General features: G+C 46.3%; 1 protein-coding gene across 1 annotated transcript in view; it reads left to right on the top strand.

Moving 5' to 3' along the window:
* Positions 1–2032: 2032 nt before the first annotated feature.
* SIAH3 (siah E3 ubiquitin protein ligase family member 3) overlaps positions 2033–18849 on the top strand; it is a 47760-nt gene continuing 30943 nt past the window's right edge. Inside the window, exon 1 of the mRNA XM_005240257.3 lies at positions 2033–2323. Coding sequence (XP_005240314.1) covers positions 2189–2323 — 135 coding nt within the window. The 5' untranslated portion in view covers positions 2033–2188. The remainder of the gene's footprint in view (positions 2324–18849) is intronic.

Here is an 18849-nt window from a genome sequence, read left to right as displayed (position 1 = left end):
AGAAGTGCCATCTCTGCTGCCCACAGATGTGGTCATGCTCCCCAAGCCCAGGCACTCAGTTGAGTGAATCAGTCAAACAGAAATAATCCCAGGGGATTTAGGTGGCAATAACCAACATAAAATAGAAAGGACCTTTTGCTCATTTAGGGCTTTGATGGCAGAATACTTGCACTGATAACTTGCAGACTGAAATTTGCTGGCATAAAGTATTTGTGCAGCTACTAACTACAAATCAGGAAGAAATAAATAATAAATAGCTGGATGTTTGTATTTACTTTGGGAATGGAGGAAAGGATACATTTAAGCAAATCAGTTCACTCACTTGTCCTCAAGTCTGTCTGAAAATATTCTCAAAGTGTCTCTCAGTGCTGCAAAAATTATCTCCTGTTGTCATTTACAAGCAAATGTTAAGAACTGAGAGATACATATGCCTCCCATCTTTAATGTTTTCAGGGGGGGTTGCTTTGTCAGCTGTTTCAACATTCACAATTTCCCACTTACTTATCTACTCAGGCTTCTTTATTTTGTTTTTACGCACAGGCTTTCTGCAGTCTGGCAAAGCCAGTATTGCAGTATTGATTTTGGAAGAGGCAGTTGTGGCAATCCAGTCCCAGGCTGAAGCCTGCACTGTACAGGGGCTGCTCTGCCCAGAGCAGCAGCCTCACCCCCAGCATGGGGCTCATATTTAAAAAGAAGGAAAAAAAAAAAAAAAAAAAAAAAAGGAAGAAAGAAAAGCTACTTTTATCTGTTCTGCTTTGAAAGGAAAAAGGATTACCAAGGCTAAATAAGCCATTTGAGTACTTAGCTAGCAAGCCTAAATAGTACCCTGATAGGAAGTTCTGGCAGAGAGCTAATTAAATTAACCCTCTTTGATTTATTAACAAGCAGAGCAACATATCACACAGGATTGTCCCATGAAATGAATGTGCTTTCTGATTCCCTCGGCTGCTTCGGTGCAGACACCTCCCAGAAAACCTGGTTATAGGGACTCAAGTTTAATGAGACTCAATGGCTCGAGAAGAATCCCTGCCCACCAACAGAAATACGCACTGGTAATAATATGCAAGAGCATGTTATTTTCCTTGCACTTCCCTAATTCCTTTTTAATGCCTAGGACTATCTAATGGCTAATTCGTAATTTCCTGGCCACCGATATGCAGATGAATGACAAGCAAAAGCCTTCTGCATGTTTAATTATTCTGTTGATTTAGAAGCCACTTTTCCCTCAGTGCAAGTTTCTCTGTGTGTGTGCTCTCATGCATCATGTATTTCATTATTTTTAGAAGCATGCTCTGTGCCTTTTTATGCTCTCATAGTTCCAGCATCCAGTAATTACCATGTTTTGTGTCCAACGGACCTGATCCACTGGCAAGTGTAAATCAGGAAAATATTTCTGACTTTAAATGGAGTTACTCCAAGTTACACCAGACCCAACACCTGACGTCTCCTATTTTTAGTGGTGGGGAAAATGTCATTTGTGTGCTGGGACCCTTGTGAAGTAGCAGAATATAAAATTCAGAAAACTTCAGAGTGGTGAAAATCCAAATCAAAGCCTGCAAATGCACAGACGTGAATCTATTTATACAGCGAGCTCTACTTCTGCTTAACCCCTGCAAGGAACTGCAACTCTCTTTGCATATTTGATTTTTCTCTCTCAGTAAAACATAGGCTACTTAATCTATTTTTGCTACTTCCTAACAGTTTCACTGGTGGGCTTCTTCCCTACGCCTTACATTTAGCTTTGATATCCGAGTGCTCTTTTGTTAAATTAAGGCAATTAATAAATGGAGACGTTAAGCAATCAATTTTGCCTGCATATCTCCACAGCCTTACATATGACTGGCTGTAATCACAAGATAAATGCAATGTGCTGATGTATGGTAATGTTCAATAATACATTCTCTACCAGGCTCAATTCATCAGGGAGTTTCTGGAGGGGAGGCATTCGTTATTGGCTGTCTCCGGACCTCAAGGATAACATTTCTGTCCTTTCCATTGGCCGCCCCGCTGCTGCAAGCCTCTTCCCGTCTTATTTTGATGATGAATATGAAGGCATGCTAAGCCGTGCTGGAGCGTAGCTCTCGCCGACTGCACTCCCTCCCCAGGCTCAAGGACTCAGGGGCTCCCTCGCTGCTTCCCCTGCCCACTGCCAGCAGCAGTAGCAGCAGCAGCAACGCCAAAAGTTGTGATGCTTTTCTTCACCCAGTGCTTTGGAGCTGTGTTAGATCTTATTCACCTGCGGTTTCAGCACTACAAGGCAAAGAGGGTTTTCTCAGCTGCCGGGCAACTTGTCTGCGTCGTCAACCCAACGCACAGCCTAAAGGTGAGTCAAAACATTTTTGCTCTTCTGACATCTTCTCATCACCCCCCTACCCCCCCACCCCCACCCCCACCCCACCCCCACTGGCATTTCTCTGCAGGGAATGAAACGGTGCTCTGGCAGCAAGGAGAGAGTGCTGTTAACACATTGAAGCCCTGGCAGAGAGGATGTTTGCATTGTCTGGCTGCATGATTCCCTTTGGAGCAAGGAGAAGCTATCCGCTGCTCCAAGCCATCATGGGAAGTCTCTGCTCCCCCTCCCCAAAGTTTCCTCAACCCTTTCACCTGTGTAATGAGCACGCATATTGCAAGCATCTAGGAAAAATGATTGGAAAAGTTAGTTGGATGAATTAATGTCCCTTTTTGCTGGAAGGATGCTGAGTGGTCTCCCAGGCTGACACCCAAGCACAGCGGGATGCTGCCAGGCAGTGGGGAGCAGGGAGAGGGGGGATGGCAGCAGAGGGGTCTCCAGCTGCTGTTCTTTTTTGCATTTTCGGGGGGGAAAGGCTGTTTCTGTCTCCTGAGGGGAGTCTGAAGGCATTCCTCTGGTGCTGAAACTGTCCTTAAGCTGTTTGCAAGGTGAGTCTATTTTAGGCGGGAGAATACATTTGCCTTAATGCAAAACTATTTATAGTCCCCATAAAGCATTTCTCTTACTCGCACAGCTCTGGATTTTCACTGACAAAGTGTCAACAGCTCCATCTATGCCAAAGCCCTGATGTTTGTATGTAGAGAAGGAGCAGCAGGGGGAGAAAGAGACTGGGAGGCTTTAATTACTTTATCACAGTAGTGAATGACCAACTTTAACAAAGTGGCTCCTGTTCTGTGGGAAGTCCTTGCAAACCTGACTTGCAATGCCATGCTGCTAGCCCGACACAAGCTTAGAAATTAATTTAATTCAGGACAACTTATCTTTGGCTCTGTTGAGGTCCCTGCGAGGAACTCGGAGTGGTTGCAGGGAGCATCTTTCCTGAGCTATAGGTCCCAGGGAGGTCCGTTGATGGGGTAAATCCCTCTTCAGAGCAGGACCTGTCCCCCCAGAATGGCAGATTTCCCAGAGTTGTATTTCCAGTCTCAGGCTGCACTCAGGCAGCAGGACAGATTCCCCACAAGGGCATGCTCAGCCTGAGAAGCACAGTTGGCCGGGGCAGGCTCTCCCAGGGGATGGAGTGCTCGGGTGTGGGCTCGCCTCTCCCAGCATTGTGCTCCTCCACCAACACAAGCTATTTAAAAAAAGCACAGCCCTGTCATTATCTGAAAGGATCTGGCCATCCAAATGGATAAAAGAAATAGCCACATTCCTAAGTGCATGGGGAGATTTTGTAAGTGAATGCTTCTGTGCTCGACCCCTTTTATGTGTCTGTCTCCCACTACTTTCATCTATAATTTTAATTATTTAAAAAAACAACTGAGAAGGAAAAAGGTTGTTGAAGGTCACAACACAATTTCAGTGCCAGTGGCACTGTCTTATGAGGTCTCATAAGCACACAGAGGGGTGTCCACCGACTGCTCCACTGTACCTAGGATAGTCCTGAATTTATCAGTTCAGTTCTTCTCAAGTAGCAGATTTGCTGTTGTAGGAGCTGCAACATTTTACCTTCGAGCATACCAAAAAAAGCTGATGTTTCTGTTCCTCTCTTTTAAATACACAGAGCACTTCAGTTTATTAAAATCCCCTGTGGCCAACCTCTCCACTGCTCAGACCCAAAGCCCGGTAGAGAGATGAGCAATCTTGGTGCTGTCTTGGCAGCTCTTGAAAATAGGCATTGGATGCAAAACTCTCTTGGAAACAGATGACAGCCTCTAGGAAAAGGTCTGACGTGTCAGTGAAACCCCAGTAGGAATCATCTTGACCTGGCTAGGAATTCCTACCCCTATAGGATGGCAGTGGGAACCTGATGGCATGTGTTTCCCCACACGGGCCTGTTGAGACACCAGGCAGATGGACAAGCTGACAAGAAACCTCTCTGCTCTGAAAAAAACCCTCTGACTATAAAGTGAAATATGCTTTGAAGGTGGTCCCAAGTTTACCCAGCTCACATCCAGCCGGGTAAATGCAGCAGGCTTTAGCTCTGATCTGCTCTCAAGGTGTTCAGTGTGGTTTCCCACCAGTTCTGTAAGGAATGCACCACCACTTCGTGGCAGCACCCAGAAGTGATGCGTGGGTTGGACCCCTTTGTGCCCAGCACAGCACTACCGACACCCACCCACCAGCACCAGTGAGGAGTGGGAGCCTGTAGGCCAGTGCCAGCTGTCTCTGAGCGAGACACCTCACCCCCCCTGCTCTTGCCTAGAGATGAAGATGTAGTCACCTCTGGATGGCAAGGCACCTTGTCCAAAAACTGGTGTCAGAGACAAGCCAGATGAACTTGCTTCTTGGGGTGCCCATTTGTCCCCCACGGATGCTCAAGGAGAGGCTGTGGTTGCTCCCTTGGGCAGCCTGGAGCAGACACTTCTGAAGCTGGGACAGGGAAATCCCCCCCAGATTGTCCTGTATGCCAAACAACACCTGAGGGACCATTAAAAATGAAAGGGCCAAACGCATTCCTCTGTGGTGGTTTACAGTATTATGACTACTTTGATGTTTCGTAGTCTATTATTTCTAGCTGGATCTTTTCAACTGTAACATTCTGTTGACAGCCCCCCAATCTATCTTAACAATTGACAAGTGGAGTGAAAACTGTATTAAGGTTCGCGGTCGATGAATGCAAGCCTGCTAGGTAACAAGGACTAGGAGCAATGTAATTTCTCTCCCTTACCTTCAAGCCTTCAATGTTTGTGCTTATTTCAAAATCGTAAGCTCTTTGCAAAGGAATTATTTTATTCCCTATCTCCACAGCACCTGGGCAACAGGGCTCCTGGATGACTGGTGCAAGTGATAAATGACAGGCATCATATTCTGGTGTCATTATGCACGTTGACATCCCTCACATAGGTCAGGTCCTTGATCAGTGCCAACGGACATAACTCCATTAAAGTCAAATTGCAGCAGGACCTCCGTTCTTGCTCCTTCCATCCAGGGGAGTGCTCAGGGGTGGTGTCCCAGAGATCTGGCATCATGTAAAGCAGTTAGTGAGTGGCAAAGGGCAGGGGAACCCTGCTACCCTCCAGGGAAAGGCTGCAGCAGCTCCTGTTGTCACAAACCCATAGCTAGACCAAGGGAAGCCTCCAGTAAAGTTCTGTCAGCACGCTGTTGCTGCAATCATAGCCCAGACCTCTGACCATGACCAGAGCCCATCACTTATGTCTTCCTTTAGGAGAGGTCTGGAGGCTGGCAAAGAAGCACACACTTAGAAAGAAACCTGTGCCTTTCTTCCCACTGAAAGGCTCATTAACTGGGAAGGCTGATGAGTGATTCAGTGTATCTTAAAGGACAAGACAGTAAGAATGTCAGCACAGACACCTCTATTGATCTGCTGCTATTTTCCCTGGGCACGACAGGCTGACACAGGCAACTCTAAACAAGGAAAGACAATTTTGCAACCGTCCCCCTTCCATTTCGCCTCTTTGGCAGGGGTATGAATAGGCAGGGGCAGGGGGTGTTTTGGAGCCTCTTTGTACTTCTTGCCGCTTTCTGCTCTTTGTCCTCCCACAAGCTTCGCCAGGCATAGCAGCGGCACCTTACAATGCAGTGCTACACTGGGATCAAAATTCACTGGCAAAGCAGAGAAAACCACATATTTACCACATTACTATAGGTCACCTTTGCTCTTAATCATATTATATGCATTACCTTGTAACCTGCCTTCCTTCAAGCGTACAGTCGCCATGAATGTCTCCCCTTGGAGAGGCATGGCCAGGCAAGGGAGCTCCCCAGCCAAGTGGCTGCTCCCTCCAAGGCCATATTAATTCAAGGAGCACTGCTTATGTTACTGGCTGCAGACCCCAGCATGCAGGGAAAGTTTTAAAGGTGCTCTGTGCACATGGAAGAAGCAAGCAGGGTTTGATGGTCTAGCGGAGATGAGTCTCACTGAATTCCTGTGCATTTTCCCCCTGTTAGTAGCAATTCTCCCCAGCACTGCTAATTGCAGGCTGGGTAGAAGGGGAAGACGGGCGGTGTGCCCTTGCTCCTTAGTTGGCATCAGTCTCTGCCCCAAAAACCAGCGGTACAGGGCAGGGGACAGCAGTGCAATCACAACCCAGATGGGTGCCGATGCTTTGCAAGGTGTTGTGTATGGCTGGGTAAACCAGATCTTCTTCATTCAAGAATTTTTACACACAACTTTAACTCTTTGGAGAGTGTGAAAAATGTTTTTGTAAAGAGTAAAAAAGTGTGTCTACAATGCTCTTGTAAAACCCACCCATCTCCATCTCTGTAGGACTTCAAGAAACTCATTGAATTACAAAAAGAAGCATATTTAAAGGAGGGCATAAATAGTTCAATCTTACAATCAGAAAGGGTTGTAGCATGGTTTATGGGCCAAGCTGTCTTCTAGCTGCTTTCTAAAGTAACAAGCAAATCTGTTCTGAGTTAGGGAAGGGATCTTAATCCTGTTATAACAGCTTGGCTCCGTGCGCAGTGGCCAGCCAAATAGCATTGTAATCCACTTCATGCCCAGCAGGATTAAAATGCTACGGTGCATTATACCCCCATGAGATTTATTTATTTGTTTGGTGCAAGGCAGGAGAGGGTCTCTGAAACCCCTAACAACCTCCAGACATCCTCTGCCACTGTCTCAGCCCAGACATCCTCAAATCTCCCATGCGGGGCTGTGATTTGGGGATCTCAAGTGGCTTTTGGCCCCAATGTCCAGCAGGATCATGACAGCTGTGGCCAGAGGGGCTGCAAAACCCCCTGCTGCCTGCAAACTCAGGCTCCTGGCAAGGCACCTGGGTCCTGTCCCAGCTGTGGACCAGGGCTGTGCGACCACTGGGCACCTCAGGCTTTCAAATCCTTTTGCAGACATGTGGAGGGAAGCAAGCTGCGTTGCTCTGCCGCCCCTGCTTCTGCCCTGCTTTGGTTTGAAAAGATTTCAATGAGCAAAACTGGAAACCAAGCTGACCTCAAGCATCTGGGGAGCTTCCATCTGTCAATCCACAGCTGCCTGCAGATGTGACCATAATGGTACTCTGCAGAGGCAAGGCAGAGCATGCTCTGGCAGTTGTCCCTGGTGGCTCTCCATCAGCCACTGCCTGGTCCCAGGGACTCCCCTGTCCTGTAAGGCACTAACCTTGTGCCCACAGACCCACACACCAGCACAGCCCACAGGACGGCAGCGCAGGGTGGTGCGGGCTTTGCTCCAAGCACGCTGCAAAGGAGGGCAGCTCAGAGCTTCAGCGTGGTCTCCCAGAAAAACAATTCCGGCGTCTTCTCCGTGAAGGGAGAGGGAGGGGAAGAGCTGCCATCTCAGAAGTTTCTGTGTTAAAGTGCTCCAGCTTCCTTCTCCCCACCGCCCACCCAAAACCCACTGCAGAAAATTAATTACCACTGTTAACTGGCCCTGCCTGTCAGGCTACAGCTCTGGCAATGGGATAAAGTAGGTAAGCATTGGGTCCTTTCCTAACCACGTTTCATTTTGAGGGTGAATTTCAGTAAACCCAACCTGGCTGCAGGATGTTTCAAGTCAGATGTTATCAATGGAAGACAGTGCTGTTATTTTAACATTAGAGAAATGCCTCTCCCCTCAACAGGGTGTTTGGCCACAGGGCGAGGAGTAGCCATCAGACACCAACACATACAGCTTTGTAATCCACCCACTCTGATGTGGCTCGGTATATCGAGAATTTCTTGGTGCAGCCCTTTGGGTTAGACATAACCACCCAGATACACCCCTTGGGAGAAATGCTGCCCCAAAGCAATTGCTGTGGCTAACACACGGGGTGTGGAGGAAAGAGGACTGTTTTAATATAAGCCTTGATTACATGAAATGAGTGCTGAGGTCTCAGTCTGCTTCCCAGTTAAGTCAACCCTAGACATTCTCACAGCTGGCATTAATTAGCACACGTTGCTGGTTGCCTCAGGTAGAGAAGCTGAGCACTGAACATGGTCCTGCAAACCTCCCATGTTAAAAGGACCCAGGCCAGGTTTCCAAGCATCATGAATTTTGCCTCAAAGTCAGAATTTGCAGGGAGTATACATTTTTGTTTCACTGTTAAGATCGTTGCCTGGCATCAAAGGCATCCCAGCACACTTAGCTGGGGCGCCCTTGGAAACTTCCTTTTTTTCTCAGAGACAGCCTGAGGTTCTTAAGTGATCCAAGAAACCGAGTTTAAAGGAAGCACAACGAATCCCAAAAGCTCCAGTAAAGCAAAGGAAAGGAGCTGCTGTGGCTGTGCCCTGTCTCGCTGGGGTTTCAGCACTTCATACACCATAGAAAGCCCACAAGCCTTGTCCTGGCTGACTCAGAGCTGAGACATTGAGTCCCTCCTGGCACCCCCAAAACTTTTCCATCACAACAGGCAATCAGCGTCTCTCAGCCTGATGCAGAAGAGGGAAAAACAGTGAATCGTGCAATTTCACAGGGCAGGGAGGATGACAGGGATAGTCTTGACCCAGCTTTACTGGGGCCTGAGCGAGTCAGTGAGGAGCATGGGAGGACACAGCCATGCTCTTCTGGCTGCACGAGGCTGAGGTGGAGAGGCCTACTGCTCCCCTGGTGTGCTGGGAGCAATGACCATGGGAGTGATGACTGTGATGGGCTGCCCTCAGCACCTCTTGGTGGCATTGTCCCTAGCACAAGTCCCTGGCACGGCATGGCACAGTGTGGTGCAGAGCCATGGTCCTCCCTGGAGCTGCTGAAGGTGGGTGCTGGGAGGCACATGAGCCACCAAAAAGGAGAAAATTCCTTTGGAGAGCTGAAAAAGATTTAGGTAATACCCTTGGCCTGCTTTTGTTGTGATTTTTGCAATAGAGGCGAACAGAGCTGAACCACCATGTTTGGCTGATCTGGATCCACCTTCTGATGGAGCTGGAGAGAGCCTGGTCCTGAAGTCTCTGCTTGGCTCTGGCTGAACGCAGAGCGGCAACTTCGCAGCCCACCTCTCTATGCACATACTGTATTTGGAAATGAAAAGCATGGATGCTGAGACATTAAACAACTCATCAAACTGCATTTTCTTTCTTGCCGTAGCTTTTCTCTTTTTGTTAAGTACCTTTTCTTGTGCGCTATTGTTCCTTCTGACCCTGCACGTTCCCTGCTATACCATAGTCTTAAATGATAAGAATCGCCTCATCTGTCCTTCAGTAACCTAATTTTGGGCTTTTTTTAGTCCAGCTGAAAGGAAAGCATCACTAATTTCACAGCAACTTTGGGTCTCCTATTTCCCTCTAAGATCTTTCAGAAGAAATCACAATCATTCAGTCCTCCACTTGTTTGGTGCCACCAATTTCCCTATTGCTTTAAAACGATTGCCAGCAAGATGAGGAGGGCTACAAAAGGCAGTCCGTGTCACCACTTGCAGGTGCAGCTGGTGAGGAAGCCAAGTGCCTTACATACCGACAAAACATAATTGCCATTGCACACTGGATCAGGGTGGGAGCAGGCAGGTCTGGCTGGAGGTGTCACAGCTGCCTGTTGTCCACTCAGCACAGTGAGCCATGACTATGATCCCTTCACCAGTGCTGGCAAAAGAGAATATCTTCCCTGTGCTTTGGTGTGGTGAAGCAAATCCACTTTCAGCTGGAATTTAAGCTGGTGGTCTGGCATGCACGCTGCCAAGGTAGGCACATGTCCCTTCTGCTTCCATGCTGCAGAAGCAGGCCGCTGGGCCAGGCAGTGACCTCACGTGGTTTTCACAACCTCCCATGAAGCTCTTACCCCTAGAGATTATTGAGGGCTGTGCTGAATGGCAAAATTTCAGTTGTGCATGGAGATATCCTGAAAATTGTTCTGGGTGACCTGCTGCTAATAGCCACCTGCAATACGTCTGCTCAGCTCTCCCACAGAGCTCTCCTCCAAAGAGGAAAAAGCATCCTGGCACTGCTGATAAATTGCCTGACACATATGCAGCGTGGAATTTGAAGCACTTTATTTATTTAGAGACATTTCTGAGCATCTTATATAACATTAATGGATTTATCTTTAGCTCTCCCCTTTAGTCTCAGCAACCACGTGGAAGTGTCACTGGGGGACAATGGCAGAGACCTCTGAGCACTTTGCATGTTTATTTTGGTATACTTTTTGTAAAAGGTAGAAATATTTGAAACAACTTTGGAAAGGCATCAATCAGGTATTTCCACACCATATGCAGTGCTTTCAGTTCTATTCTTTTCTTCCAGGGCAATTTCATCCTGAGCAGATCCAAACTGAAACCCCTTTTCATTCCATATTGGCCTCCCCAGTATAAAATAAATCATTTTCAGAGCCTTAGTGATGTTACCAGTAATTTACACATGGAGATATTGATGTAGCGAATTGCTCACCAAACCCTGGGAAATGCATGGCGGAGAAGAGACACAGATCCCTGTGAATATCTTAAACACAAGATCACACACTCTTTCACATCAAGTGCCAGCTGAAATGGGAAGAGAAACAGAAATGGAGCATAAATGAGACATAAAAAGATGAAATTGGTAACATCCCCTTGCACAGAAAACAAACACTATAGATGAGCAAGGAGGCAGATGCTATGGAGCAGAAAACCACATCAGCAGCAGATGAAAATGTTCTTCTACTCTTAGGGACTGCCATGTGGAAAATAAGCAAAGTAATAAATGTGAAAATGGAGTAAATAGCCACTACACAAGGATTACATAGAGCAGCTGGGGTAAGAGGACAGTTATGGTCACCTTCAGGCTTTGTGGAAATGACAGGCTGAAATGGAAACGGCAGGATGGCAGCAAGTGGGCTTATCACAGTAGTGCCCTGAGCTCAGCGAGACCTCGCCAGGTTCATTGTCAAGCATGTGCACAGATTCAAAAATATGTATGCTTTGCAGGATCAGACCCTTTCTCAGACATACATATTTAAAAATAACCAAACTTGATCCAGTAAAAGACCGTATGGAAAACCCGCTGGAGTCCAGCAAACTTATCCATCTCTTCTAAAGAGCACAGGGCAGACTGAAGCCATCTTCCTCTCTAATAGGGAAGTGAGCAGGGATGTCTCACCACTGCGTTGCTACATCTGCTCAGGTGAGAATACCTGACTGCGTGCCCGCATGTGTTATCTGCTGGTTGGACCCCCATGGTGTGAAAAGGCACATTACAGACCAGTGGGGCCAGGCTTTGCTTGTGGGGCAGTACTATGAGTTGCCTGCTCGTACCACCTGAGAGCTGAGGACACCTCTGTGGTGCAATATCTTTTGGAGTCTAGGATCAGTGAGATGTGTTGTCCTCAAAGGAAGACTGTCTTTCTTGCCACTAACAATCAAGGAAGCCAGAAAACTAGCTTGGGATGGATGTCATTTTTGTCCAGCTGAAGCTAGATGAAATTAACTCCACAAATACGCTACAGTTTTTCTGACTTATGCAAAAGAATATCCAATCAGGATAATTGTCTTCTTAAGATAAATCCAGAAAATTTGGGCACAGTAACACCAAGTATTATATTCACTACTATTTTACGCAGGTTCAGGTAAGACAACCTGCTTTCCACTCCCCAAAAACAAGCTCTGAGGGAGTTTTCAAATACAGCAAAATAAGGTCTGGACACATAACTGCAGAGTGAGAGCTTTCAATTTATTTCTACTACAAGGAACTTCTCATCATGCAAAAAGTAGGGAATAAATTTTTGAACAAAGTGACAATGGAGAATTTCAGGCAAAGCAACTGAATAAACCATAGATGCTGTCACCATTGCCAGGCAAGACAGAGGGGCAAAGGGGTTCTGGTGGACAAGCTGGATGTGAGCCAGCATTGTACCCCTGTGGCAAAGGCCAACATCATCCTGGGCTCTGTTAGCAGGACTGTAACTTGTGAGACCACGTCCAGAGTACAGAATCCCTGGTGTTCCCTGCCACCGAAAAGGCACTGAGGCAGAGGAGCGAGCCCAGTGAGGGGCACCAGGCGGGTCAGGAGGCTGGAGCACAGGATGGGGGAGGAGAGGCTGAGGGCTGTGCTGGCTCAGCCTGGGGAAGCGAAGGGAATTGCTGTCTACAATTAACTAATGGGACTGTATAGAGAAAACAGAACAAGACTCCTCCCACAGATGCACACTGGAAAGGAAACAAGGACTAGACATAAGCCAGAGCAAGGGATATTTTGACTAGATATGACACAAAAAGTCCTTATCGTGGGAGTAGTGAGGCACTCGCACAGGCTGCCCAGAGAGGCTCTGCCATCTGCATTCTTGGGGATTTTAAAACTCGATGGGACCCTGGGTAACCTGAACTATCTTTGCAGTTGACCGTCCCTTAAGCAGGAGTTGGGCAATGTGATGCCCAGAGGTCCTTTCCCACCTGAATTGTTCTGTATAATACCAGTTTATGTGCAAGGAGGGGGGCAGTAGTACAAGGGTCTCAAGAACAACCATTGAGTGTTTGCATCAACAACAAGCAAGCCGAAGTCATATCAAAAAGACATATCTGAAAAGAATGAAGAAGGCAAACAGACATGTGGGACACACTCAGGAATCCTAGGATCAGCACAGGAGACTGACACTAGCCAAAAATTATGAAGCTATACCAGTTACACAAGTATCCAGTAATTTAAACTCATCAGAAATGCAAATCCTTATGGTAGCCCAAAGCCCATAGATATTACCAGCTAATGAAATCAGTCTGGATTGGAAAGGAGGTCACTGTGGCAGATAAAGGATGGCAAAAGACAGCAAGACATTCTTCAAAATATGCTTCAACATAAGCACTCTTATTAGTAATTGCAAGCAATATGAAATAAATTCTGAAGGGGAGAGGGCAGATTGTTCGACATCTATCAGAAAAGGCTTTGAACCCCAGAACAAGGGTAAACATGCTCCTAAAGAGCGCTGAGTGGAGCAAATAATGTGGAGCAAGTCACATGGAGCAAATAATCCATTTGGATAAATCTGCCTTTCGTTCTCCTGATTGGGCTGGCTGCCAGCAGGACAAACTTTCTCTGGGTTTATTCAATTAACTGCTTCATGATTACTTTCCCCCTATGGCAGGATTCCTAATGCTTCAGACCCGCTTTTTGGCCTGTGAGCTGTGTTAATTAGCTGTGCAAAGAGGTACAAAGCAGAGAGGCTGCTTAGGTAATGTCATTTCTGTTCCCTGTCTGGATTCTGGGTCTGCTCTAGGCCGGATGGAGTCTGTTTCTGTTTGTCTTTGATCAGTGACAGCCAGAGGTCCTACACAGGTTTTGGTGACTTGGAATGAGATAGCATCATTAGAGGTGAGGAAACACTGATTTATACAGACTTTTTTGCCCAGATCATGGTTTGCAGTGTGGAAGTCTGTGGATGACCTGTATTTTGTTAGGCCAGCTGAACATGCTGCTATCCCACATGACTTTGTCGATCCCTTAAAAGTTGTCATTGCCCTGGTGCAGGGGCAGCAGAGGGGGAGATAGAGCTTGGTCCTCACACCACCTCCAAGTCTTGTCACAGGTCTTTGTGGGTCTGTTAAAAGAGGTTTTATTCATGTGTCAGACTGAAGAGGCAGCTGAAATGCAGGCACATGTTCCCCTTTGCTGCCTTGGCTGTGGGAATGTGACTGCCTGCAGCGGCCGCGCAGATGCTGGGATCAGGAATGTCCTGGGCCACCCTAACAAGCTTCACCAGACAATATCTGACAGGACCCTGAAGCATTGGTCCTTGAAAAATGTTTTGCTCATTTTTAAGGTTTGTTGGCCTGGGGGAGATATTCACATTTCATTTTCTGTCCTCGCATTCCTACCAAATAGTTGTGATGTGATCAGGGGCTTGTCTGGCTCATTTGGTTTCCTCTCTGACATCATTCTGGCAAAAGTTTTCTGGGGACCTCTTTGCCCTTGTTGAGTCAAGCAATATCTCATATAAATATTTGCCTCGAGACAAGTACTCAGGTTTAGAGCTCTCATTATCTGTGCTTTTGGGTGTAGGTGAAAAGACACGTTTTCCACCGCCACACACCAGCCTCGGCAGAATGCAACCCAAAGAAGGCAGCAGTGCAGCAGGAGCACGTTTTTTATAAATGGGGGGGTGTTTACCTGCAGACAATTCATGGTTATGCCCAGGTCAAGATTTAAAGTGTAGCAGGAAAACTGACACAAATGCTCAAAGTAATTCACCGTTGCTTCATCTGGTTTCCCACTTACAGCCAAACTGGAATCTTTCATCCAGTTCCTGCCTGGAATCTCAAGGACCTAGATCATACAGGAAATAATACAGCTTTAAAAATAAAACAGAACTTGTAAAGGGTTTCTTCTGCCATAGAGAATAGTTCAAAAAAGAGACTCAGAAATGCTAAGGTCATGCAAGGTTGCACAAACATAACCACTGGTTTGTAAATAACTGATTATAAAGAATGAATTTTCTTTCAGGCTATTGGTAAAAGATGAAGGTGCTATCAGAAAACAGATCTGAAGCCAGCTTAATCTTCAGGAGCTTCACAAGGCAACTGGAGATAATTTAGTGTTGCAGCTAAACACAAGATTACTGGTGAGGTATCTTTTAAAAAAATTTAAGCTTGTAATGATTTTTTAAGAATAAGCCAGTGATCAGAAAACAACATCCCAGTTCACAGATAAATCCAGACTGCATCTGGGTATTTTGCCTATTTGCTGCTTTAACTAAAGCAACTTTAATTTGCCAGAGGCCAACCAACAGCCTATAGCAAGAGAACGCAGTCTGATGAAGCAGATGTTGGGGAAAGGAAGAACTTTTCTTTACTTACTCATAGGGAAAATAAATTAATTGATACAAGAAGCAGCCTTTCAGCACTTTTTGTAGTGGTAACTTTTGCTTGTTGACTTTTACAACATGGAAGAAACTCGCAGATCAAGTAGCTTCTGAGTTGTTTTCATGGAAAAGGACCTTTATGCTCTCTACAGGCAAGTCACGAAGTGGGTTGCAGCCCACTGCAGTCCTGGCTGACTTGTAATTACAGCTCAGGCACTCCAGTCAGACCCGTGCCACCTGGTGTCTGCAAATAGCTGAGTGCTAAAAGATGAGCAAGAACCTAGTCCAGCCCTCTGCAGTCAAGAAGTCCTACAGGATAATGTATTTCCCTGGTGGGGAACAACCCCAGCTCTTGGTGGGTATCACCAGACTTCCCCAAGACCCACGCAGCCAGCACCTGTTCCTGAGTTCACAGGCAAAATCAGGCTGAGCTCCCTAAAGAGCCCTCAGTGATGACTGACCCGATGCTCTGAGCCCAGGCCACAGTTAAAGGTGACAGAGAGTCTGTTGTGCTTACCTCTGTACCCAAAACAGCTTTGCCAGCCTTTGAGCTCACCAACAGCACAGGCAGGCTTCCCATCCCCTGCCCAGCTCGCCCCAGCAGCTGGGGTGCAAGCAAGGATGGAGCAGAGATGCAGCAGAGACTGGATATGAGCCAGGCTGATTCTAGTAGATAAATAGCTGCATTAAGCGGCTACTGTGCCTGAACTAACAAGCCCTGCAGGAGACAGGATCTGTTCACTGCAGCATCCTGCCAAGGCACTGTGGTTTATCTGCCTCCAAACCTGACGGGCACATCCACATGCTGCAGCAGTTCGTTGTGCCACTGGAGCTGCAGGGGGAATCAGCGAGCTGGGATGCTCTGCAAGTGTCTATGCCTTTGGTTTCTCTCTCTGCAAATGGGGATGAACAATGTTCTCCGACTTTCTATTGGAGAGTAGGTGTGGCGTATTAGTTCTTAATGGTTGCATAGTGTAATTATTTCTTTGTTTTGTGACCTTCTTTAGAAAAATAGTTATGAGGTAGTGTGGGAGGATCTCGATGTACAGTTGGACTCGATGATCTTCAAGGTCTTTTCCAGCCTGAATGATCCTATGATTCTATGACACCAGTTAGGTGGTTTGGGATGGAGGCCAAAACAGTCAGATCTGCTGTAGGTTAAGCCGCTGTATGTGTGTGAGGGACCCATCTGCAAAACTGGCTCTGCTGCCACAAATACTGTGAAGCTGCCAATCCTTTTGGTGTCAACCAGGCTGAGGTGATACACTTTTCCAGTCTCACAGTCAGTCTGTAAATATGCGAGACCTAAAATGAAGATGCTGAAGCTTCATTGTAGCCACCTAAGTTTATATTTTTTTTACCTTAATCCCTTAATGATGATTATACTGTAAGTAGAAAATATAAAGCATTTTAGAAGCATTAAGGAATACTTAGAGGGCTCATTAATCCACAGTTAATATGCAGCCACCACTGAGAGGGAACGAAGCAATCATGCTGCCTCAGCATTACACAGCATGTCATCCCTGCCTGCCTTCAGAAGGGAAACAGAGGATACCCGCTCCACCTGGGACCATGGGGGAAGGTGGAGGTGGACAGAAGGTGATGTTCTAAGGTACAGAGCATGAGGCATGCACAGTGCCCTTGATGCTGTGCACTGGGGTTTTAGGGCAGATCTGCGCCAACATCCTGACTTTTTCCCTAACGAAGACAGCAAAGTTGGCACCTTCTGCTTTCAGCTTCCAGTCGGAGTAAAATCCAGCCACCTAGGTAGAGGTCAAAGGCAGTGCTTTGGAAAAGCATGTGTCAGTGCAGCAACCTCTGTTTTTCCCTGGCAAAGGCAAAACTCTTGGAAGGTCAATCATAAATCATCTAGGCTTCACCACACAAATGACCTGCTAAAAAAATAAATGTATGGGAGTATTTGCCTGCCTTATCTTCACTGATAAACAAAAGTGTTCTTCATCGCTTTGGATTTTCTTGGTGGTTCTCTGTGCACAACAGCGATTAGGCTGTGCCTCATTCAGTTGCAAGCATAATGAGTTCCCAGAGCTGCAGCAGAGGCAGAAATCACAGTGTCTGCACCACAGCTATCCAGTCTCTGGGCTTTAATTCCAGGAAAGCTTTAATTCTCATAGAAAACATCCTAATACCATGGATCAAATAAAAAAACTTGTCAACTCAGCGACCTCCAGGAAGTTCTTAACCAACAGAAAATTCAAGGGGGTACTGTGCACTGCCTTATGACAGGGTAAAATGAGAATGGAGAGGCAAGTTAGGCAGTAATAGATGTACATGTATGATGTGGTCAAAGGCAAGATCTTCCTTCATCCTGCCAGGGAACTTAATTTTCCAGATACCTGTCACCATATGAAACAAGTGCTGAGGCTGTCATCGTTCCAAATGATTTTATTTTCATGCGTTATCTTCACTCCCAATATACGAGATAAGACTAAGGCCATGTGCTGGCCATATTATGTGACCAGATAAACTGCATCTTGGATGCATGGCCAAATTATGGCTAAGTCATGGCCAAATCTCCCAAAACACACAAATCCTATCAACCTGGGGTGGCTGCTCCAGTTGCAAAGCAAAGAGAGGAGCAAGAGCAGGAAGCCTGCGTTTCTGGTGGGCTTGCCTCTCAAATCCAGTCCTAAAGCTGAAGAAGGAAAAACATGTATGTGCTCAAGGGGGTAAATCCTTCTCTGGACAAAACCCTGAGGTCCCAGGCCTGCAGCTGTGCCCCACAGCTCACTCATGGGTACCACCCCAGTGGGAAGCAACCTGTGGTGAACGTACAAGATTGGCAGCCACCCCAAACTTCATGGCCAGGAAACAGGGTTTGTGGACAGGTCATCCTCAAGATATAACAGCTTGCTGCAAATCAGCCCCCTCCTTCCTGCTCCGTGCTGCCCTTGTCGCCAGCGTGGATATATCCCTTGCACCTCCTTTAATCCAGAAGCTATGCCTGGGAAAGCAATAAATGCCATATCATGATGTGATGCTCCTGATTTTCCAGAATTCTTATCTAAGCATAATCCATTGATGTTATTTAATTACCATAAAGCAGATGCCTTATAGCATCCAAAATACATCTATTTGTCTTAATTTTATGGTATGGTAATTAACAACCAATGACTTATTCAAAACATATTTACAGAGGGAAATATCAGAGTTGCATCACTTTTTCATGCCCAGTAAATGCACCTGCAATAACCAATTTGATATTTAATTAGCTTGCTTATGAGCTCACCTCTGAGAAAAATTATTTCAGAGAATGTGTTAGCTATGATGCTTAAGCAGATTCTCAGAGAGGATGCACTAGCCCGCAGGTCAGCAACAATTTCTTGCTTTGTTATGTCAGAGTGTTTTGCTGTTCATACAGGTTTAACATAGTTATACCCTTCACATCATTTTAAAGTTAAACTATTAACCACACAGAAAATCAATATGCAATAGAACAATGTTCATTAAGCAAACCATAAATCAACTCTTCTGTAGACACAGCAGATACCAAAGACTTTCATAAAACTCCTGGCATGCTATGATCAAAGGAGAGGAGACTGTTACCATGAAGATCACAATTCTGTGCATCAGATCTGGGTTAAGCAATTGTCCTGGTTTCAGCTGGGATAGAGTTAATTTTCTTCCTAGTAGCTGGTACAGTGCTGTGTTTTGGATTTAGGATGTGGGCGGGGTTGATACCACACTGGTGTTTCAGCTGTTGCTGAGCAGGGCTTACCCTAAGGCAAAGGCTTTTCACTTTCCTGTGCTCTGCCGGTGGGCGAGGGAGCAG

This window comes from Falco peregrinus, chromosome 4 (genome assembly GCF_023634155.1).
Source record: "Falco peregrinus isolate bFalPer1 chromosome 4, bFalPer1.pri, whole genome shotgun sequence".
Taxonomy (NCBI): Eukaryota; Metazoa; Chordata; class Aves; order Falconiformes; family Falconidae; genus Falco; species Falco peregrinus.
This window is presented reverse-complemented; position numbering and strand designations above follow the sequence as displayed.